The sequence below is a fragment of the Zingiber officinale genome, chromosome 8B (assembly GCF_018446385.1).
Source record: "Zingiber officinale cultivar Zhangliang chromosome 8B, Zo_v1.1, whole genome shotgun sequence".
Lineage (NCBI taxonomy): Eukaryota > Viridiplantae > Streptophyta > Magnoliopsida > Zingiberales > Zingiberaceae > Zingiber > Zingiber officinale.
Genome location: NC_056001.1, coordinates 46,891,658 through 46,915,940, shown reverse-complemented (window position 1 = coordinate 46,915,940; position 24,283 = coordinate 46,891,658). Strand labels below are relative to the sequence as shown.

Genomic DNA, 24,283 nt, shown 5'->3' with positions numbered 1-24,283 from the left:
GTGGACCATCCAAGTTGTTTTTCGACTATGGGAGACTCGAAAAGAAAGTTAAAACCGGATTCAATCAACTAAAATAGTCTTTGGTAGACCAAACTAAAATGTTTGGTTGACCGAACCATTTAGTCAACTAAATAGTTTTGTTTGATCAACCACTATTTATATATTTAAAATTATCATAATTATTTGTTTATAAGAGGTCAATTTTGATCGAGCTAGCCCAGCTTTCAAATCCGATCGACCTAAAATTTGGCGTCAAATTTTCACCTTTACCTATTATTATTATTTCATTTAAAATAATTAGTAGTAACACTAAATTTTGTGGCCCCATTCAATGGTTGAACTGATTTCAAAGATCTATAAATATTAAATGCGTTGAAATCGATTCTTTTTACTCCTCTCTCGCACAAAGAGGATCATGAGCTCATTCATCGACGCTGCCGATCGCCACCTCTCTCGAGATCCATTTCCTCTTTTGTTTTGTCATCGTCATTCACGCTGTTCCTTGGATTGCTTGGAGTTCTCGCTCTGATCGCGTCTTTTCCTCTTCTTCAATCAATCATAGAAGAAAAGAAGAAGAAGAAGAAAAGGCCAGATCTTTTAGCTTGAGCGACAGGCGCCCGGTTTGTGCGGATCCTTGCTGCTTCTCGGAATTCCTGTAATTTTTGCGCAGATTAGGGGATTTGTAGAAACGTAGTCTAAAAAAGAGAATTTTGGAAGAGATTTTGGCTAAAAGTTTCGATTTTGGGGGTATGGAGAGAAGGGGGAGGCAGCACCGCCGGAGCGCGACGCTCTCCGATCATCTCGCGGCTGAGGAAGCTCCTTGTAAGCTTCAGGAGCTACTAATGATCAGGGACGACGCGGACGAGATGAGCGCCTTGACAGCCGTCGCTGCGTGCGCGAGGAGCTTCGCGTCTTCCGCCGCCGCCGCCGCCGGCGGCGGAGGGAGGACTCTGGTGGAGATCTTGCGGGAGGAGCAGGAAGCGGGTGAGATCGTTGTGGGTGGTAATTCTAGCAATGGAGTCAATTGGAGGTCGTTGGTCGCCTGCTTCTGCCTCCGCCGAGCTGGCACCGCCGGCGTCGCGGCGGCATCGTCGTCCGGCCACGCCAGCTTGCTCCCCTTCCCTGCCCCCGCCGGCTCAAATTCTCCTGCATCCACCTCCCTCCGCGGATCCACAGCGTCCGCCTCCACTGCAGCATCGCCGCCGGAGGAGCCTCCTGCGGGCGGCCAAGAAATCTCCGACCTCCGGCCGCCGGCTTCGGCTACCGCGGCGGCGGCGGGGGTCTCCCTGATGTCGCTGCTGGAGCAGACAGACACGCAGTGGAGCAACGGAGTCGAGGCCGCCTCCCCTCCGCTGCTTCCGGACGACGACGAACCGGCGCTGGACGACATCATCGACGGCGGCGGCGCACTCCGCGTCTGCTGCGTGTGCATGATGCGGCTCAAGGGGGCGGCCTTCATCCCCTGCGGCCACACCTTCTGCCGGCGATGCTCCCGGGAACTCTGGGTGAACCGCGGCAGCTGCCCGCTCTGCAACGACCACATACTGGAAATCCTCAACATATTCTAAAACCCCTCCCTCCTCCGGCCGGCGCCGGTTCCTGAGATCTTCTTCCCCACGCCGTCAGCAATCATGAGACCAATTATTTAACCGTATTTTGTCTGTGCCGGGAATCCCGAGAATTTTGCGCCATTGATTCTTCTTCAGACTAAAGGACTAATCACGTTGCTGTAACAAATAATACAGAGTACAAAAGTCAAAGTAAATGAGTTGGACAGTGTGGCTGTCTCAGTTTGTCTCGCTAGACGCAGGTAGGCAAGCCACGCAATCAATGATTGTAAAAGAGATGTCTTTGTCCCATATGCCAGGGTGGAATGGTAAGTGATGGAAGGATTTAGGGCAATGGTAAATGATGGAAGAGACTCTCCGAGCAATGAGAGTTTGAGTGTATTAGAGTTGAGAAATTTGAATGTATTGTGATGTTGGAACATTCATCTGTGTTTTTGATTTATCTGGATGGATGATCCGATTGATCATCTTCTATAATAGTTAAATTGTAAGATCATCCATACCAATTTTTTCATCCAAAATATATAATTTAGGGTAAAAAAGTTACTTTATTAAATTTGGATATCCATTTTTTAATACATCATATATCAACTTCCCTATTTCTTTTCTCTCCTCTATAATATTTAGGGAATGGAATGCATTCCCTAAATTTAGAGAAGTATTATTCATAAATGCATAATTTAGGGAATCGATAGGGTAGCTGATGTCAAGATTTTTAGGTACCCTATCCAAAATTTAAGGTAAAATTTTTGAATAAAGTATCTGATATGGATGCTCTAAAAATGAGATATCTGGATTTCCAATGTCTTTTATTTATATATATAATATACTATTACGCTACACAACTTATGACGTGTGATTGTGCAGAATTTTGCGACAAATTAATTTTCGTCCCAAAATTTATCCCAGTTCTGGGACAAATATACAGATTCGTCCAGAATGTGAGATGAATTCATAGATTCATCCCAGATTTTGGGACAAAAATTTATTTGTAGCAAATCATAAATTTTTTTATTATTTTTTTGTTGCCAAATTTGTTGTAAATTTGGGATGAAAATTAATTTATCACATATAATAATTTTTTTATATTATTATTTTCATCGCCAAATTTATTTTAAATTATGCAACAAAAATATTATTCTCGCAAGAGTTATTTTTATTGCAGAGTTGTGTATGACAATTTTATGATGGATATTATTTTTGTTGCAAAATTTGCAACGAATTTGGCGACAAAATTATAATTCGTTACCAATTTTATCGTCGAATTCGTCCCCAATTTTGCAACAATTTGCGATGAATATTGTTTTTGTTGCAAACTTGGCAACAATAATATTATTTAGCAACGAGAATTTTGGGACAAAATATTTTTCATCATAGAATTCGTTCAAAAAATTTTTGCAATGAAAATTTTGTAGAAATTCATCCTAGAATTTGTCCCAAAATACTATTTTTTTATAGTGATGGAGGAGGTTAGATACCCAATGAATTTTACGTCTGTTGAAAATTGATCTCAAAACATATTAGAACAAACATCCATATAGGTACTAATTGTACCAATCTGTGGCAGTAAAAAAGTAAAATACAAATTGGCAGCAAAGATGAAACCGTTACCTCGGCGGCCCCTCCAGGGTGACCACCCATTGTCTAGAAGAGAGGTAAATCATGAAGGTTCGTTCAACAATAACAACACATAAGGAGGGATTAAAGACAAATATGAGTAAAATGTAAATGGTAGGAAAAAGTGATTACACTCATCCCAGATGCCCCTCATAGTCCGCCCCCAAATTATGTGAAGGGAGGTAATGCTTATAGCCGACCGCCAAGTGACTAGGAGATGAGACGAATTTTTTTTCCATGAGCATAAGCTTACTGGAAATTGATCTATTGCCTCATTATTTGTCACTCTCTAGCTAACTGACATCCCGTGGGAGACAAATTACGTAAAATATAAATTATAGTAAAAGGTTATTATGCTCACCCCAAACGCCCCTCATAGTGTATCTCCAAATTATGTGAAGTAAGGTAAATCACAAGGTTAGCTTATACCCGACTACCAAGTGGCTAGGAGGTGGGATGAGTTTTTTTATAATAATATGTATTTGCCAAGAATTGATCTCTTATCCCATTGTAATAAGTCTGTCACTTTCTAGCCAACTGAGTACCCCGTGAGGGATAAATTATATAAAATATAAATTATAGTAAAAGGTGATGATTACATTCACCTTGACCATTTGTTTGGGAGTAGGTAAGGGAAGGTGAGGGCAGGGGAAATAAAGGGGAGAAATTTTTTTAACCTTAAGGGGTGAGCTAAAGAAAGGAAAGATAAGGAAGGGTAAGTTTTAACCTTCCTTACCTATGAAATAGAAGATTTGCTTACACCCCAAATTTGGGTGTAAGGAAGGGTAAGGGGAATTAAGAAAATTTTTATTCCAATTTTATCTCTGTTCATAATATTAATTCCCAAGTGTTATTTTAGATTTCTTTTATTCCTCTTGTTACAGCGTTGCTTCATCTTCCTCATTCCACCGCCTGACTAGGAGACACACAACTTCTCGCACTCCATGGCATCGGTGTCGGTGCCGACCCTTGTGGCATATCTCTCCAAAGACAGGTAACCCTAATATTTTCTTCTTCTTCTACTACTTCTATTCTCTACTATGTAACACTTTTTTCTTTTATGCTTCTTCTACTTTTTCACTGATGGTCAATGCTCGATGATATAAGTTCACATTGTTATCATGTCATATAGTCATGTACTTTGCTTACAAATTATACATACAAAAACTTAACATGAAAAAGTTTATAAATTTTGATGTTGACGTATCAAACGTAATCCAAAAAGTCAAATTTTAAAAGATTCACATTTATGAAGGTATAATAGTCATGCTTAACTTTAGCAAAGAGGAACGTCAAAAACACATTATAAATTTAAAAGTAATTTGAATCTTTTTGAGGAAGCGAACCTACCTCTAAAATCTTAATCAAATACGAAGAAGATACATATATGTGGCATACAATACAGTTTAAAGAGGGATCTTAACATACAAATATAACAAAAGGGGGGGGGGGGGGGGTAATAGGAGGTAGTAATAAACATCAAAACGGGTAACAAAATTTGAAATAAGGAACAATGAGAGCCCCACATTAATAAAACACAGTATGTTCTAAAAAATATCTGATTTATCTAATAGCAACACAACCAAGAATGAGGTCATCATGTCGACTCCCAAGGAAATTGTAGTAAAGCCTGAGACATAGCCTTAAACCTGTTGGATTTGTTTTTCCATAAATCTTAAGATGTCATCTTCCCTTCAAGATAGATCTTCAAGTTTTTATCTTGGCTCAGGCATGAGTGGTTAATGAATCTTTGTGCACTAAACTTAATACCACATCAGTAAAGACAAATTCTTTTTCTTTAATTTCAAATATTAAACTGAGTTATGAAACTATTGATCCAACAGTCAAGCAAAGGTAGCATGTGTGCTTATTCTATCTATTTTGTATGTGTGCTTATATTGATGTGTTTTTGAGGTAAGACTAAAGTTGTCATAGTTTAAAGCATATATATTACCTGCTTATAATTTATTTATTTTCATTTATTTGATTATAGATGGGTGATGAAAAAGGTAAACACAATGATTTCATTAAGTTGCATCAACATAGGTTGTTTGTTTAGTTGTAGCTTGGTATGCATAAAATAGGCATAAGCAAAATAGTTAAATTCCTCGTGTTGTACAGTTAGAAGGAGAACGTGTACCAAATGAATTAATGATCAATGTTGTAATATTATTAGAATAAGTCCTTCTGCATTTGTGAAATTGTGTAATCTTTTAGTCAAAGAAGGTGGTTTACGACCTACAACGAGAATCACTGTGAAAGAACAAGTAGCAAAATCACTCTATTTGCTAGGTCATAATGTTACAAATCGTGCACTTGGCTTCTTTTTATATCGATCGGGAGAAACAGTGAGTCGTCATTTCCAAAATATTTTAAGAGTTATAATGACATTAGAAGATAAATTTCTCAATCAACTGCATGGGTTACAAGTTCCTTTAGAAATCTTCAATAGCAATCGATTTTACCTATTTTTTAAGGTAAAAATATTTTTATTATTTTTGACTAGTATAACTTCATATCTATATTTTCAAAATTATTAATAATTTAGATATGGTATATCAGGATTGTGTTGGAGCAATAGATGAAAGACATATTTATGTTAAAGTTTCTCCCATTGATGTCCCAAAGTTTCATGATCAAAAGGATTTTCCAACTCAAAATATTTTAGTAGCAGGCACATTTGATTTGAAATTCACTTATGTCTTAGTCGAGTGGGAAGGGATAACATCCTACTCAAGAATAATAAAAAATACATTAACCAGACAAGATTGCCTTAAAATTCTAGAAGGCAAATTAAATGACATATATTGTGATTAGACTTTCCTTACCTTTACAATTTAATAATACATGATTTTTTTTGTTAGGAAAATACTATCTTGTTGATGTTGGATTCATGTTAAAAAGTTGTTTTATTACACCATATCGAGGAGAACGTTATCATTTGAAAGAATATAGCTGTAATTCATCACGAAATGCTCGAGAGTTATTTAATCTTCGGCATTCTTCTTTGTGCAATGCAATTGAAAGAGCTTTCAGAGTCGTTAAGAAAAGATTTGCTATTATAAGAAGTTCAATGGAGCCACATTATGGAATTGAAACACAAAAACAAATTATTCTCTGTTGTTGTATTTACACAATTACTTGATTAATGCTTATCTAGATGATGGTTTGCTTGTTGAGGTTGGAGGAAAATCATATTAATAGAGATGACAGTGGCAATGCAAGAATGGGAGAATTGCTTAGGGATTCCATAGCTACAACTATGTGGTTAAATTATAATATGTGATATTTATGTTTATTTATTTATTTACTTATTTTGGACAAATTCTCTTGTAATTGGATGACTATGAATGTTGACATTTTAATTTATTATGTTACTTGAATTTTATATCATATGACTATTTGTGTGATTGTGTGTTTGATTATTAATATATTTTTATTTTTAAGGATGTGAAAAAAGGACTTGCAAAATGCTAGTGCAAGCAAGGCGAATAGTCAGTGTGTCTGGACTAAAGTAATAGATGATGCTCTTATTGATGCATATTTGAATAAGCATAATATAGGCAATAGGGTTGGTGAAACCTTTACTACACATGCATTTGAAAATATTGTGAGTGAATTGAAAGCAAAATTTTTCGACAGACTTATTGATAAGGTTAGGATTCAAAATCGCATGAAACATATTAAAAGATGTCAGTTTTCATGTTACGATATATTCAAGAACAGTATGAGTGGTTTTGGGTGGGATCCCATCACAGAATTATTCATTGTTGAACCTGAAGTTTGGCAACAACTAATTGAGGTGTGTTTCATAATATGCATTCGATAACTATATTTGATTTTTCTTTTGTGATACTATCTATAAATGAATGTTTAATGTAATTATATTGTAACTTGTAGATAAAACCAGCAACTGTAGAATGGAAGACCAAGCCTATTCAAAATTTTGAGAAGTTAGTTCAATTATATGGAAAAGATAGGGCTACAGGACAATACCGAAATTGCATCAGAAATGTGAAAAAGAAGAGCTAACATAGAAGTAGAGAATAATATTAGTGAATATAATTTTGAAACCATGAAGTTGAATTTATGATTTTTCAACAGGAAATCCATTTGGACAATTCAGATGCAGTTAATAAGGATGCCCAAATTCCAACTCAACCATCTAAATTTCAAGCTGACTCTTTTGTTGGATCATCATCAAAGAATAAGAGTACCAAGAAAGGTAAACTTGATGATGAGAAAATAAGCAATGCAATTGACCATGTGGCTCAAGCCATTATGAGTTCAATACATGAAATGATTAAATCAAATGAACTTCCTAGTGTGGAGTTTGTTGAATCAATTAGGCGTCGAGCAATATATAACTTCTACATGCTATTTGTTTCTTGTTCAATGCTCGAAGATGTTGAGAGTTTTACTTGGATGTCGTTTTGAACATCGCAAAGACTTGTTACTTCAAATGTTGGATGGAGAAAATCTAAGACATTAGTTTTTTTGCTTGTTATGTGAGATATAAATTTGGATAATTATATTTGGATGCTATGTATTATGCATTTGGATGCTACGTACTTGGAAAATTTTGAATGTTTGTTGGATTATCATTATGCAATGTAAGACTTGTTATTTGATTTTGGATGATTTATCTATACTTTGTGCCTTTTGTATTTTTTGGATGCTATGTACTTTGTGTTTTTTGGATGATTTATTTGTTGTTAATCAATTAGAGATGACACAAATGCAAGCAATTCAAATATAAAAAAATGAATATAATGTCGACCTGTTATTAAAATTTAAATTTGATTGTCCAAATCTGCCACTTTTGCAGTCTGACAAAGTTACTACTAGTTAGAAGCAACAAAAACTAGTGCGTCAATACAACAGATTTTAAATTGCCACAGGTTTAATAATGCTGAATGATTTTTAAAATTGTAAAATGACTTCTATAGTTTAAATGATATTTTACAAGGTGAGGGTAATTTGATAATTTTATATATTTAACTTTTATTATCCTCCCTAACACAGTAACATATGTTACGTTAATAAACATTTTCTCTCTCCAAAAAAAAGGAGAATATAAATATTTTACTTTTCTTTCCCTTTCTTTCTCTTCTCCTTCCATTAATGAACCTTCGCTCCCCCTATCCAATAGGATAAATGATCCTCATAGTCCGTTTTCAAGTTATGTGATAAAAATAAATCATGATTTTAATTTATAACTGACTATTAAATGATTAGGAGGTGAGATAATTTCTTTTTCCTTGAGAGCAATTGACTCTTTGATTTATTATAGTGAAATTGTCTTCTAGTCAACTAAATATCCGTGAAAATAAAAAAAATTAAATTGAATTGAAGGGACAAGATCTTTGATAAAAAATAATAATAAAAACAACTCTTTTTTTTTTTTTGACCATCAATGATTGTCAAAAGGTTAAACTTTTCTGTCTTATCTTGAGAACACTCTTTTTAATTTTTGGAATAGGCAGCTGCTTGGGAGATTAATTAATTGCAGTCCTCATCAAATCTCGCACGGTCCAGTGCAGCATGGAGCAGTGTCCATCTCATAACTAGTAGTGGAATAATGTACGGGGACCATTCAACCCAGTCAGTCAGTTCTTTCTGAACAGCGTCGCGAGCCTCGCTGCGGCTCTGTGCCTGAGGTGCAAAGTCGCCTGCTATTCTGTCTTCTTCCTTCCTGCAACATTAAAAGGATGCTTGGCAGGTTTGTTGGGCTAACTTTTTCAGCCACGTTCAGCATCCACTAATGTGGAGGACACTGATTTGTGGAAATGTAGTTGGTCCCCTGAAAACTAATTAAAATGGAAAATATGTATTAGGTATTCAAAAGGCTGAATTGCAATATAGTTAAAAAGAAAAAGAAAATGTGTAGGGCTCATGTTTCAGTAGTGACCAGAAGTTGGTTACAGTCGATCTACTTTATTTGAAAATCTGATTGCTGGTGGACCTGCTAAGCATAATTCAAAAAGGAGCTTAAGAGGGAGCATCAATGAATCTAACTTTGAGCTAATTAATTTTGGAGGTGATTGGTTTAGTTTCATGAAAATTGTTCATCGATCATCAGAATAAATCGAGAAGCACTAATGAAGATTCATCCCGATGATCAATATTCTTAGGTCTTCTCTTATATATAATACACCGTAGATAAGATTAAACCTTAAATTCATTAATTATGGGTTAGAGGACTTAACCATTACACTATTGCACCGAAAGCTAACGTGCTTCAAACCTTTGTGATCTCAAACATCCAATTATTGGGCTGAAACCCAACTACATCTGAAACTGCTTACTGATTATATCTGTTTCTTTTTTCAATTTCCTTCCAATTTTATCATGTTTAATGACAGAGTCAAGAATTATAATTTATTCCGACTAATATTTTTTAACAAAAAAATAATAAAATTAAGGTAATTTAATTTGAAAATTTAGAATTGATAAAGTGGTTTAGTTGTATATAAAAAATAAAATTAAAATGGCCATCGCCCCGGGCTAAAGCCCAAATACATGCCCACCCCTTTGGCCACGTCTAGTCAAAATTGTTAATGTTAAAGGCTGAAAATTCATATATTCGTATTAATTTAAATATATTTTTAATATCTTAAAACTGATTAGATAGGTATTATTGATGTGTTTTTTGTGAAACTCCTTTTCATTATTTTCTTCACAAAATGAATCATCTTGCTTGTGAAACTACTTTCGAATTTGCTCCTTGATTCGGATGAGGAGACTGCCTTGTCCTTCCTTTTTGATGTCTCTTTTTTACAATTAAAATAAAACCTTTCTTTTTGATGTCAAGCTAATTTATTCATGAAATTCAAATGCATAAAATAATTTATATAATTTAATAATAAATCAATCTCAAGATATTTTTTATATAGCTAGCTACGATAGATGACAAAGTATTGCCCAAGAAAAATATTCAAAGCAAACGAAATATTGTTCTCCTACCACAGTTAAACTATTGAAAACCTCCTTAAATATTTCGTGAATTTTATTATTATTTTTTATTGCAAAATACTACAATTGATTGCTAAATAAATTGTGTTTTGCAATGCAAAAAGTCGTGTATTTTATAGTGAAACTCTACGTTTCATTTAAATTATCACGTATAATGATTATTAAGTAATCATAATGAAGGTTAAAGTAATACTATAATCTAATTTAATATTCTATATTATCCTTGATTCAATTATTTTAATAGACTATTTAAATTATCATATTAATAAATCAATGAATTAAAGTTTAAATTTAAAAAATAAAGTTCAATTATCATTGCATTGTGTCGTCCTTCACACGCAGTCACCGCTACGCTCTCACAACCGTCAGCTACGCCTCAAAAACTAGTGAACATAAATTTATCTCATTACACTTTGAACATAAATTTATCTCATTACACTTTTGAACGACCGACTTCCTCTATTATTCCAAAGATAATCCACAATTAGTGTCATTGAATGGACTCACTTTGCCTTCTTCATTTTAGTGATCCAGTTCTTAGACTTAATTTGCAAACCAAATCAATTCACGGACACCTCCAAACATTCTATTACAATAAACCAATTATCATTATCATGCATAGCATAATATTTCATCCTATCTTTTTAATCCGTAAAATTATGTCGTCAAAGAAAGACGAATGCATCATACATACTATAGCCCTCTTGCATCATAATTTCTTGGATCTAGTGGTTAGTCCCCGAGGAGTGGTCTTGCCCTGATAGCACTGGTTAGATCAATAGGTGAAGCTAGAGGAGCGATGAATAACCTAATACTTGTGATTGTTTGGTCATCTACAACTATAATTAGTGCCCAGTAAAAACAAATAGCAAAATACAAAACAAGATGAAGAACTAGGTAAATTGATGATATGGTAGTCAGAGTAAAAATAGAGAGGAGAAGGTCAAAGATCTAAAGGTGGTTTTTGAGGCGTTTAGAGAATTTAGGAAAAGGTTGAATCATTTTGGCCAGTTCAGGTTCATACCTAGATTTTATTTCATAGTGCACCAAGGAAGGACTAGTGCAAAGCCTGAAAAAAGTTTGAGCTGTTCTAGACATGAGGCCCCTAATCAATGACCGGGATGCAAAGATTCAATGGGTGTAATGCAACAATTGGGTCGGGCATGTCGACTCGTTCTTTTAAATTCTAAAGGCTAAAGGAATTTAGCAGGAAGCTGTATACTAAGCAACTTAACTTTGATGTGTTGAAAGAAGTATTGGTTACTTTGGCACAGCTAGATCAGCCAGAGCATACATTTGTAGTTTTATTAAGAGGAAGAATGAAATGAGTGTCCTATACACCAGATAGCCTGAATTAACATCACTCGAAGTATTAATGCATGACCATATACAAAGAACAGAAAATTCAACAGTTTACTCACCATGGATTTGAAGAGAGGACGTTGTAGTAAGCGACCAGAGCAAAGATAGCATGCCTAGTTACATGTATAGTGAGACAGAATGGTAACTGATAACTGGCTCATATTTGGATAATGATCTTCCCTGTACCATGACCACTGATGCTCTTGGCCCAGGCCTCTTCTGCTTTGCTTAATGGATATGCGGAATCGATGACTGTCTTGAGCTTACCTTCCTTTACCAAATTGAGTAAGAATTGCAGGTCGCTGGACTTTGGTACCATATACAGTGGTATTAGCTTGTTCTTTGTATTTGTGATCGTCTTCAGAATGGAAGTAGCTATCCTTGTATAATCGGGAGTTACATCAATGACCTTGCCACTGCTGCTCAAGTTGGGCTCAAAAGTGGACCAGGGAATATTGGTGGCGCAGTGGATGACTCCATCGTACTTCTTGTCTGATGGGCTCTTCAGTTTCGCACCCTCTGGAGTCTTGTAGTCCACAACCTCATCTGCTCCTAGACTCTTTACCAGTTCTATATTGCGTGCACCGCATGTTGCTGTAACATGGAGTCCTGAATACTTGGCAAGCTGGACAGCATAGTGCCCCACACCACCAGAGGCGGCTGTTATCAAAATATTGGATGACTTGTTGGGAGTATCAAATTTAACCCCAATAGCCTTCAGTGCCTGGAGTGCCTGGAGAGCAGTCAGGCCTGCCATTGGTAGGCCTACAGCTTCGGATGGTGAAACCTCAGACGGAATAATGGCCATTGCACCCATTGTTATTACAGCAAACTCGGCAAGCCCACCGCCATTCTGTAATAAGAAAAATCAAAGTTAATAGAAGGAATACAACATGCATGACAGATTGGAGAGGAAAAAGTGATGTCAAACCCAAAACGAAATATGAAGTTTGGTCTAGCAAAGAAGCTTAAGAAGATATGAATATTTTTGTCTATTATACAGAGCTAGAAACAAGAGAGCATTTCAGAATTAAACAATTTGGATGTGTACTTTTGCAACAATAACAATGTATTGCGACCTTGATCATTATCAGTAGAATTGGGAATGGGAGAAGAAGTGTGCCTGGAACATTTTGTTGAATGATCATCTTTGATAGGGAATACTATGCAGAAATGTAAGGGGAGCAGGAGGATGATCATTCTGTGTCAATATGGATAATTTGGATTGAAAGAAACAAATGTTTATTTGAGGGTAAGCAGGTGGACCAGATATGCATTCAGAAATGTCAATTGATAGTGAGTTGGACATCAAGAGAGTGAAGGCACATTCTCATTGGAAGGTGTTTATAGATTTATTCAGCTAGTTGATATAAGGTACAAGGGTATGTTGGAGGTAGTGAGAGGAGTATCTTATTCTGATTACGCCTTGCTGCCAATGGAGTCAGTTAAGATACTGCAATTTCTATTTTCTTCTAACATTTGTTTTCATTCTTTGTCAGTGTTTTTTTGTCTGTAGAGGGAGCAGTTAGTGGGGTAGTCAAGACCAGTAGCTCAGTAGGTAATCAATAGCAGTAGTAGCTTTTCTGTTTTCAGTCACAAATTTTTCGGTGTAATATTGGGGTTGGAAGAAGGTCATTTGACAGAAGATTCCATTTTGGCTGGTCAATCAGGTAAGTTGTATATTTACCTTTGATTTCATCGCCACCTTAAAACTTATGGGTTATCATGGGTTTTGCCACAAAAAATACATATGGGTACAATATGAACATTACTTTAGGATGCAGTCCCACAGATTCAATCAATCACCACATGCATCAATATGTGCCCACAGGTATGCAACAAAAATTAATTATTTCCACTATAGTTGTGGAAATAATTATTTCCATGGGGTTAATTTCTATATCATTGTTTATGAAGTATTGGCAGATCATAACAGAACTTTCATTCTAATGAATCTATCTGCATGTTTTCAACTTGAAGCACATACTGTCCACTGCCCCAATCGGGATCTTCTGGACCACAATCCCTAGTCCACTCTTGGACCAGGGGTTGCTAATAGGTGAGATCTCATGGACCCTACCTATATAACAGGTGGGGTCCATGAGATCCCACCTATGAATGAAATGATCCATCCTCTGGATCGCATTTTCCGATCCAGAGGATCCGGCCCCCCACTGCCCAGCCACCTTATGGAAATTTTTTGTTGTGATGTGAAACAGATTATCCACAACCAAAAAGATAAATTGGAGTAAAAAATGGAAGTTATTTTGATGAGAACTTGTACAAAATTGAATTTTTTGTATTACTATATCATTGAGCGTACTGGTTCTGGGTTTTAAAAATGAATATAACATTTAGTTATATCAATGTAATAAAAGGAATGAGTGGGTAATATTATTGTTGGTCTACGACTATTGGAGTGCTTTCCTAGATTTTTCCATCATTACGTAAATAACTTTTCTTTTCCAAAAAAATTAAAATTGCTTAAATTGGATTGTTTGCAGTCTTTTGAGCATTATTTGGGTGTTAATTCGGAAGAGTCGTTTAGCCTCCTTTCGAATAAATGCTTGCAACCAAAGGAGAAATTGGTTTGGTTTAGTAATTAAAGGATTTGGTTTGATCATTTTACAGAGGATAAAGTTTTTGGAGGAGCGAATGAGTCTCACATTATCCCTACTCCCCTATGCACGGAGGAGGAATTGTGTGACCTTTTCTGCGGAATGGATAGGAATTGGTAGTTTCCTTATCTTGTTCCTCTCAGACCCAAGAATTTAAAACATTCTTGCTATTTAATAAAGCACAAATCCAATCATTCTCAGAGATCATTAGTTTTTTTTTTCAGGTCTCACAAATTAAATAGAATTATTTTATTCTCATTCTTTAAAATTCTTCTAGGATTTCCATTTTACCTATCCTACCGATCATATATGATTGATATCTACATTTTACATCCATCAATACCAGTAATGATTCCTCGAGGTAAGAGTACAGTTTTCATTAAATGAGGGAAAAGGATTAAGATGATATGGATAAGTCCAAAGATGACCAAGAGTTTATGTAAATGAGAAAGCTAAATTGATTAGAGTTGAAGGAGTGAACAATGAAGAGAGACAAAAAAAACTATATTCGATATAATCAAGGGGAATTTCAAAGATACGAATATTACTATCAACATATCCTGACATTTAATTCAATAATGGCATAAGATTCATAGCCAATCCAAATAATTAGAACTCAAGATTTCTTATTATACAAAAGAACTACATTGGAAAATTTGGATTCTTTTGATTTACTAAAACAGTCATAAGCCTTAGTAACACTTATTTCGCCCGAATAAAAATCTACTTCAAAGAAAGAACATCAAGCACTTACTTTAAAGCTTATCCCAACAACTTTGTCTCCCTTCTTAATGGAATTGACCCAAGAACCTACTTGTACAACTTCTCCAGCAGCATCGCAAACTGTTTCACAAAAAAGATGTCAAATTATATATGCAGCATTGAAATATAAAACCCCATCAGCTATCAGACCTACACATAACTGATACGAATCACTATTAGATGAATAAATCTGTTATCCTATTAAATAAAACAAGAATCCATAATGGAATTCTTGGAACGTTTTTGCATCATACTTACTGAATCACCAAGAAAAGTGGGCAGCCTTAAGGGAGCCTCAACAACTACACAAATAAAAAATCCAAGCAATAGTAGGAAATCAAAGGTCATGGCATAGGTTAACACTTAGTCCTTGACAGTCCAATTTCCCCACAGTCAACTGTACTACCCCAGACACTATGACATTGCAAAATGTTGATTATTACTTATGCCGTCTCAAGAGAATTCTCAAACTATTTAAACTTCACATGATGTTCGAAAATAACTGATACAATGATTCATTTATGTCGACATCATGACAGGGAAGATACGATTGCTAAAGAAACTTTCCTAACTACAGCATTATACTTATCATCACAAAATTGAAACAACAAAATTAGTCACCTATTATTAACAAAATCAATGATGACTATCGCCACCACCAGGGCAAGCCAAAAACCTCATAAATAGACCTGACATTAAAAGCTTTATATCTTGGTTGACGTTCATTCCTAAGTGATTGGAAAATTTGACATTTTATTGAACCATATATAGGCTAAACTCCTCTAACATGCCATCTTCAAAGGACACGATTAGAGCATCAAATACCCTTCCAATAACTGCCCCTGGATTTAGAAAGATAAGACATCATAACACGTACACTTCCTTCACCAATAAATCATATCTAGGAATAAAACCAGGTTGGCTGGATAAATGATGTTGGCTTAAACAACTTTTTTCTCAATTAGTACTTGAATCTATTGGTGCAAAAATCAGGACGTTTTCCAAAATTACCTTTATTAAAGTCATCTTGGAATTATCCCGTGTCAGAGAATTCAATTTCAAATTAAACACACTATAGATCAGGGTGTTGATTAACCTTACTGATCCCTTTGATCCCTACCAAAATACACACATATTCACAAACAACTAGACTAACTATTTCTTACCTGGGGTAAATGGAAATCTGGGTGGCAGAAACGGGCGGAGCATGCCTTTCTGGATTTTCCAGTCAATTGGGTTTAGAGCAGCTGCCTCCAACTTCAACAAAACCTCATTTTTCTTGGGCGAAGGAATAGGAACCTCAACATGCTTAATATGCAGAATTAACACAAAAATGTAAATGAACGAAAAGCTAGAAAATATACAATAACTGTGTTGCAAAGGACAGATCACGATAGGATCCTATAAACTTCGACAATAAGTCCATCAATGCTCAACAGCACCAAGCACAACAACAATATCCATTGTATATATAACTTCCATCTGTTATCTGCTCATAATCATGCGAACAACCAAACAGTCAAATAAATCAAGAATTGCCGATACCTGAAAATTTTATCCAGTTGATTCGCTAATCAATCAGTCAAAATAAATCAGAGTCAGAAATCGATTTGTAAATAGTAGAGTCAGAATATCATTTTGGCCTTGGATCCTCCATCCGGCAGACGAAGTATTTTCCGTTCTGTCACTGGCTTCGCCAAAATGTGGGCTATTTTAAAAGCTAAACAAGAATCCAATGCGGGCATGCTTACCTTGAGGCCGGCGGCACCTTCCCCGTAGGTATCGTACTGTACGGCCTTCATGGTGCTTGGGTTTTCCGCCGCCATTCGAGGTTGAGAAAGGAGCGAAGGGAGGAGCAGTGGCGAGATTGGAATGAACTACGAAGGAGATGCTTGCTTATAGAACAACTGGAACTTGTTTTGGCAAAATTCCCAGGAAGCCCTTTTACTTATTTCCAATAGGCACCCGTACTGTCTACTTATTCAAAAAAGTACCCGTGCCAAAATTTTTTTTGCCAAATACCTTTCCCTCCAATCTCCTCTCTGTCTGTACCGACGACGCCGCCGCCTCCCGGGACCGACCATCCCACTGGCAACTGCCCGACCGCTGCACCACCTGTATCTGTCTCAGGTCCATCGCCTATACCTTTTCCGGGATTCCCTCCTTTGCCTAATCTATTTTCCTCCTGCGCCAGTGATCTAGCGGAGGCCGTCGAAGACGAGGGAGGTGACTCTGTCGAGGCCACCAGAGCGATCGATGCGTCGACGACGACGGGGCCTCAGAGAGAGCCTTCGGCCTTGGTGTGGTGGTAGGTGCTGAGAAAGACGACGCAGGTGCGCTCTGCGACAGTGCGACGGCCACCAACCAGAGCACCGCAAAAGCTCGTACTCGCCGCTGCCGCTCGACTCGTACTACTCTTCACCGCGCTCCGCTCCGCGAAAGATTCCACCACAATCGACCATTCGAAACCGATCCCCCGCGTCTCCCACCAAGAATGCCAGCGCACCACCTTCGGAAGCGCGCCCTCCATCCATGCCTACGAGCTCCACCGCGCGCTTGCCCTGCGCACCGCGAAGGAACTGAGCCGGCGGCTGCGGCGGCGAGTCGGGCCTGTGACGACCACCTTCAGAAGATGAGCAGCGTCGACCCTGATCCGGAACCGGCACGGAGCGGTCCCTGTGGTGGCCAGAATTCGGGCTCGTGGTCGGCGGGATGGTCGACGCCGGGAACCATGGCCATTGAGTACGAGGCTTTTTTTAGATAATTAAAATAATATTATGTGTTCATTGCAAATAAAAGGAAAAGTAGGGGCATTTTCGAAATTTTTGACATGCTTTATCAATCGTTAGTACGGCATCATCTCTGTAGTGGTGAATTGTTGTAACGCTAACGGTTAGAGAAAGCGCACTCGGGTGTGATGATCCGAACAGGAAACACCATTTATACCTCATAACTACCTCGTATGGTCCCCATGTCCTTGCTCCGGACTGCTTAAAAGTTTGCGACCTTTTATGAATCATAAATTATTTTTGATTAAAAATATTTAATTATAAATAGTCAAAAATGACATCAATTGACTAATATTTTTTAAATACTTTTGATTAAAAATATATTTGATGATAAAAATAGCTTAGATTCATACTAATTTATACTAGTATGCTTTTCGAATTACTCGAATTTATTTATGGTATTTTAAATATATTTTAAGCACTTTAAAATTATCAAATTGTGTTTGATAGCTTTATAAAGTTTAATTCATATCAAAGTGTAGCTTTTCCTCATAATCTATCTCCATATTATACCAAGGGAGTTAAATTATAGAATTGATTTATAATTGATTGTTAAATAATTAGAGATGAGAGTTTTTCACTGAAGGTATACTTCAGTCGATTATTAATCTTTACCTCATTATAATAAATCTATCACTTTTTAGACCTAGGTAGGATATTAGTTCATATTAAATAAACATTAGTAAATTGGTGATTTTTTTTTGAGTTTGTATATCTAAATTTTCTAGATTTTGAGTCGTAATTTTTACCAAAAGTATTTGATCGTCTTAAAAGATTTAAAATTTAGAAAAATGAACATAGGGAAAAATCATTCATAAGAATTGATTTTTTAACCTATGAAATTATGACTATAGGTGCTACGTTGATGGAAAATAATGCCATCTTGTAAAATAGTTGATATTGGTAAAATCAGGAAATCTGATGAACTTGCCAAAACACAATGTCAACATCCAAAGCTATATCTAACGTTAATAATAAAGATGATATCAAATGTTTTATTAACGATGATATCAAATGTTTTGGAGGTAATTAAGAAAATGGATATTGTAAGAGTAGCTGTCCATACACGAAGAAGAAGGATAGGACCAAAAAAAGCATCCAAGTGAAGAATTAAGGAAACATCCAAGGAAATCACTCCTTCTTACTCAAAAGTTAATGACCACATCATTTGTTACGTATACAATACGAAATGTGATTATCATATTACTGGTGCAATCGACCTCTGATTAAGATTGATTACATTGATCAAATTTGATTAATCAAGTTTAAGCAAACTCGAGTTTAATTTTGATATTTAATCAATATATTAGTTGGTTGAGTGAGACGTCAAGTAGGTCAAGATTGATTCAAAATTTAATCGTCGATAAATATGTTTGCTAACTAGGGCGAAAAGTCAATAGGTCAAAATTGACCAGATATTTGATAATAGAGAAATTCAAGTGGATCATGATTAACTGGACAATTGACGGTTTGAAGTCCAATAGAGAGTTGGCAAAGGTGAAATCCAAATGGATCGAAGTTAGTCGGACACTTGACGACGAAAAAATTTAACAAGTCGTGTAGGATGAGATGTTAGGTATGAGAAAGTGAAGTTCTAACAGGTCAAGATTAATCATATATTAGGCAAGAGATGAAAAGTTTTAACATGTTAAGATTGACCGGATGTTAGACGATGATGAAGTTCCGGCAGGTCAAGATTGACTAGATGCTAAGTAATGAATGAAGTCCCAGCAGATCAAAGTTGACTAAATGCTAAATAATGAAGAAGTCTAGATAAGTTAAGGTTGATCAGATGCTAGACAACGATGAAGTCTTGGTAGATCCAAGTTGATAAAATTCTAGGTAATGAGGAAGTTCCGACAGGTCAAAATTGATTGAATGCTAGGCAACAATGAAGTCCCAATGGGTCGAGATTGATCAGATGCTAGACAAAAAGAAGTCTCGACAAGTCAAAGTTGACCTGATGTTAGACAAAGAAAGTCCCAGTAGGTTAAGATCAACAAGATGCTAAGGCAAAAATTCAACTTTGATAAAGTTGAAATAGGAGTATCACTCAATTAATAGAGTATATCAATTGATGGATCATAAATCAGGGTTTGAGGGGTTTTTTAGCATTTGTGAACTGATCCTGTCTAAAACTAGAGGAGATGATGCATCGGGCAAGTGGCTGCGTTGTTGAGTGGGTGAAGACTTTGAGTTGGCAAATACATTGGTAAGTCAAGGTAAAGCAGGGGCTTCGAGCGTCTTCCTCCTTTCTACACATATGGAAAACTAAGCCAACAGAACGTTAGAACGAAAACCAGGGAAAAGGTCCCTGACGCAGATACTTTAACGCTCATGTCAATATAGTGGCCGAGCAAAAATTGGAGAAAAGAAACAGTAAATGCGTGTGCATAAGTGAGACTATTATAAAAGCATACCTGGCCAACAGAGATTACTCCCTTTATATACTACCACTCATAACCTTCGCAATCATGAGACGACAGAGAATGTCGGGTGTCAGAGATTGTGGAGTAAGGGAAGATGTACATCTTGGGAGATGTTCAGTCACCACCCGAAGAATCTTCCGTTACCCATATGTGCACTTCTTTTGTAACTGACATCATTAATGAGGCGGTTGAGAGAATATGTTGTTATAATGTATCGGGTGATGGATGGAAGGGGTATAGTCACATTCGGAGAAGGTTCTATTGAATGCTTATATAATAATAGAAGAATATTCTCTAACGAATGGTGGTTACTCTTTAACAGATTATTGTGATTCTTTGACAATGTTATTCCTAGAATATATCTAGGCCGGATATTTAGTTGACCAGATGTATATTATATTGACATTTGACAGATCAATACATAAAAGGCATAACACAATCCCGTAAGGTCATCCGACCCTTTGGCCGCTGTCTATATATTGTGTGCAGTTGGGGATCTGATATTAAAGCAACATAGAGCCAAGTCCCATAGGCTCGGTCGGTTCTATAACCGACCGACCATATGCTAGGATACTTGCTTCTAAAGAATGGGAAACTGAGTCTCGAGAGACCCTATCGATGCTTTTAGCCGATCGTCCTTATACTTGGAGGTTCATCCCTGAAATGATAACTTGAGACATGGAAGTCATGCCGGGTTTACACTGAGAGTTGCCTTGTATATTTACTCTGCATAGGAGATAAGGATGCTGAGGCCTATAAATTTGACCAACACTATAACCGACCGACTATATGGAGGAGGATAGACACATGAGTAGTGAAGACTCATAGGTTCGACCGATTATATACTAAGAGTCATACTGTAGCGATGGAAGACTATGTTGTACACCCGCCTGGTTCTAGGACCGTTCGGGTTTAATTTACATGTCTTGGCATTGAGCTCTATAAGTTTGACCGGCTCTAGGGCCGACCAACCATATGCTAAAAGCTGCGCTATAAGAATGGGAAACTAGATCCCCTGAGTTAAGTCAAATATAAGTTCGACCGGTGTTATGGCAGACCAGATATATACTAGGTGTCAACCTAGGAGTAGAGCACTAGGTCTCTCAAATCCGAGTGACTCTTGGTTCGGTCATCCTCCTATTGAAGGGCTTAGTGATGGATGAGGGGTGAAGTCTTGTTGAGAGTGAAATACTAGCAGCCACCTCTCCTTGACTTTGATTGTCACATCACTTCGATTTTGACAGCCACGTCATATCTAGGTCTACTCGTAATATCCCGTATCATGAATATTGTTTTCACCATTGTGAATAATATATCAATCGATTGTGAATAGTTCTGCTATAGTATCATTTGATTGATGAATAATAATAGTCAATTGTTATTGTAGCAAATAAAAGGTAGAAAATGAATGATCAACTTGACTGATCATGATCAGTCGATTATTGGTGTTCATGTAGAAAATAGAAAGTTAAGAAATTGATTGATCAACTCGATAGTTGAGTTGATCAGTTAAGTTAACTAATGTCATTATTTGAATGGATGTAAAGTTTAAAATTCAATTGGGGACTCAATTGATTTTTCCATCAGTCGATTGATAAGTTTGAACAATCAATGACACCATAGGAAAGAACAAAAAACATTTTAGTCGGTTGCAGCACTCAACTATTTGAGCATCAATCGATTGATGAACAATAACAATCAATTGTTCATGGTCAAATCAAAATTGGTAAGGGCTATTCTACTTGTACAATGCTCGAATTTAAAAGAGCAATTGACTGATGGTGATGAGTAATTATTTCATTTACATTTGATCATATTTATATTTGATCTCACTATATACTTGGAGCTATTTGTTTCAATGCATTGAGACAAGTAGGATGATGAATCAGAATTGGTAAGAGCTATTCTACTTGTACAATGCTCGAATTTAATGGAACAATCAACTGATCATGATGAGTAATTATTTCATTTACATTTGATCATATTTGTATTTAATCTCACTATATACTTGGAGCTATTTGTTTCAATGTATTGAGACATGTAGGATGATGAATTTGATTAAGCATGCTTGTTATATGCATCTAATTAGGCCAAAGTCATCAAGTTATAGAATTCATGTAATGATCAATAGTTTACATGATGATGATTGAAGATTTTTTTGGAAATGTTAGAGAAATATATCTATGGATAAAAGTTTTCTTAAACTCTTATAGACAAAAGTCGGATTGAAACACCAAGTTTTTCAACTTCTTTCAACTTTGGGCCAATCTTCAACACACAAAAAAAAAAAAAAGGGAATTATTTCTATACAAAATATTATGTTTTTCGTTGATAAAGATTGATATAACAAGTGTGTATACTAAATATCATTGTTTTTTTACACTTGTAAAAGTTTTAATAAATTTTTAAAATTTGGTTGCTAACACTTAGAGAGCGGATCCTCGAGATCGTAAAGTACGATCTAGAAGATGGTCCATTATATTCATTGGTGGATTTGGACGATCCCCACCTATTAAACAGGTAGGGTCTCCACCTATTAAATAGGTAGGGTCCATCCAAATCAATCAATCAATCTCTGTAGTTCATCCTGTAGTTCGTAAAGTATGGACCAGAGAATTCCGCCTGGACACTTACAAACTCAGTCGACCGAGTTAAGTATCAATCAATTGATACTTTATGTAGTCAACTAATTGAAATTTTTAGTTCACTTAAATTAATTTGAAATATTAAGCAATTATTTTTAGTAGAGTTTTAGTAATTTCACCCAAAAATATTAAATTTTATTAAATTCAATTAAGAATATTATTGGTGAACGTTCTTTAAAATGCCAACAATTATATTTTTAAGGGATAGATTTGTCTTTTAAGAGGTAAACCCACCCCGAAAGAGGAAGAATCAACGGAGTAGTTTTGGTATTTAATCAAAGGTTTAAATTAAATTAATATAATTTGTCAAATAAATCAAGATTGATTGAATACTTAATAATTGGAGAAGTCTAATAGGTGTTAACAAAGAGAAGTTCAAAAAATATTAATAGTGATTAAGTTCAAGTATATTAAGGATGATTAAATACTTGGTGATTGAAGAAGATAAGTAAACAGTCCCTAAATAGTTGGTGAAAGATATTCCAAATAAGTCAAGATGGCTTGTATGTTTGTGACTGAAAGTTGGTCAAGATTAACTAAATACTATATAGACATATAAATAGAAGTAAGGCTTCTTGTCAAGATGATGAAATCCTAAAGGTAAGACCTCTTGGTAGATATATGACAAAAAGTTTAGGACGTGATGCCTCTTACTTTACAAGTCCTGGAGGTACAACCTCTTGGCATAAAATTCCAAGTGACTGGAGAGTCTACTAATAACTTAGATCATCAACTAGACAATTTACTAAAATTTCAACAAGAGTTGGAAGAAGACCGTTGATATAATAGAATACGAAAGTCATTAAACCGACTTACATGATCAGCAGGTTAGTCGACTAGGAACAAGAACAATTGATTTAAGTATTCATTAGCAAGAACAATCAACTGGACGCAAATGGAGGAATGGTGAATCCATTTTTGTACAAAAGCTTATGTGATCACAAAAATAGTCAATTGAATAAAGGAGCAACCGTCTAGGATGAAGCAGAACAATAGATTACAAGATGAACGTGAAAGTTATAAATAAAGAGGCTAAGGGAGCTTGTCATGGCTAGTTAAACACGAGCAGTGGAAAAGGTCGGAAAAAGTCTTGAGAAGAGCTGTATAGATGACTAATGTGAGACCCAAGGAAAATATTTCAAGGCATAACTTAATTATAAGGTCTTATTTTCCTATCACATGGAAACTATTGAAAACCTCCTTAAATTTTTTTTCATTGCAAAATTCCGCAATTGATTGATTAATAAATCATGTTTTGCATAACTAGAATTTATTTTATAGTGCACCAAGGAAGGACTAGTGCAGAGCCAGAAAAATTTTGAGCTGTTCTAGACATGAGGCCACTAATCAATGACTGGAATGCAAAGCTTCAAATGTGTGGAATACAACAATTGGGTTGGGCACGCCAACTCGTTCTTTTAAATCCTAAAGTCTAAAAGAGTTGAGCAGAAAGCTGAATACTAAGCAACATAACTTTGATGAGTTGAAAGTAGTATTAGCTACATTGCCACAGCTAGA

General features: G+C 36.1%; 2 protein-coding genes across 2 annotated transcripts; one reads left to right on the top strand and one right to left on the bottom strand.

The window, feature by feature from the left end:
* Nucleotides 1-380: 380 nt before the first annotated feature.
* Nucleotides 381-1,989, top strand: LOC122013405 (E3 ubiquitin-protein ligase COP1-like). The gene has a single exon (XM_042569678.1). The coding sequence runs from the start codon at nucleotides 750-752 to the stop codon at nucleotides 1,566-1,568; it is 819 nt and encodes a 272-aa protein (XP_042425612.1). The 5' UTR covers nucleotides 381-749; the 3' UTR covers nucleotides 1,569-1,989.
* A 9,267-nt stretch (nucleotides 1,990-11,256) lies between these two features.
* Nucleotides 11,257-17,024, bottom strand: LOC122016803 (chloroplast envelope quinone oxidoreductase homolog). The gene is made up of 4 exons (XM_042574203.1): nucleotides 16,654-17,024; nucleotides 16,069-16,210; nucleotides 14,895-14,983; nucleotides 11,257-12,375 (listed from the first exon to the last, which is right to left on the bottom strand). Exons 1-4 carry the CDS (start codon nucleotides 16,726-16,728, stop codon nucleotides 11,680-11,682), a joined length of 1,002 nt encoding a protein of 333 aa, XP_042430137.1. The 5' UTR covers nucleotides 16,729-17,024; the 3' UTR covers nucleotides 11,257-11,679.
* Between the last annotated feature and the right edge of the window lie 7,259 nt (nucleotides 17,025-24,283).

Excerpts from the sequence above, each read along its gene's own strand:
- LOC122013405 (XM_042569678.1), top strand. The coding sequence starts at position 750 with ATGGAGAGAAGGGGGAGGCAGCACCGCCGGAGCGCGACGCTCTCCGAT.
- LOC122016803 (XM_042574203.1), bottom strand. The coding sequence starts at position 16,728 with ATGGCGGCGGAAAACCCAAGCACCATGAAGGCCGTACAGTACGATACC. Across the intron at positions 16,211-16,653 it reads AAGGTGCCGCCGGCCTCAAG|CATGTTGAGGTTCCTATTCC; the intron begins GTAAGCATGCCC and ends CTGCATATTAAG. Across the intron at positions 12,376-14,894 it reads TTGTTGGGATAAGCTTTAAA|AATGGCGGTGGGCTTGCCGA; the intron begins GTAAGTGCTTGA and ends TTCTTATTACAG.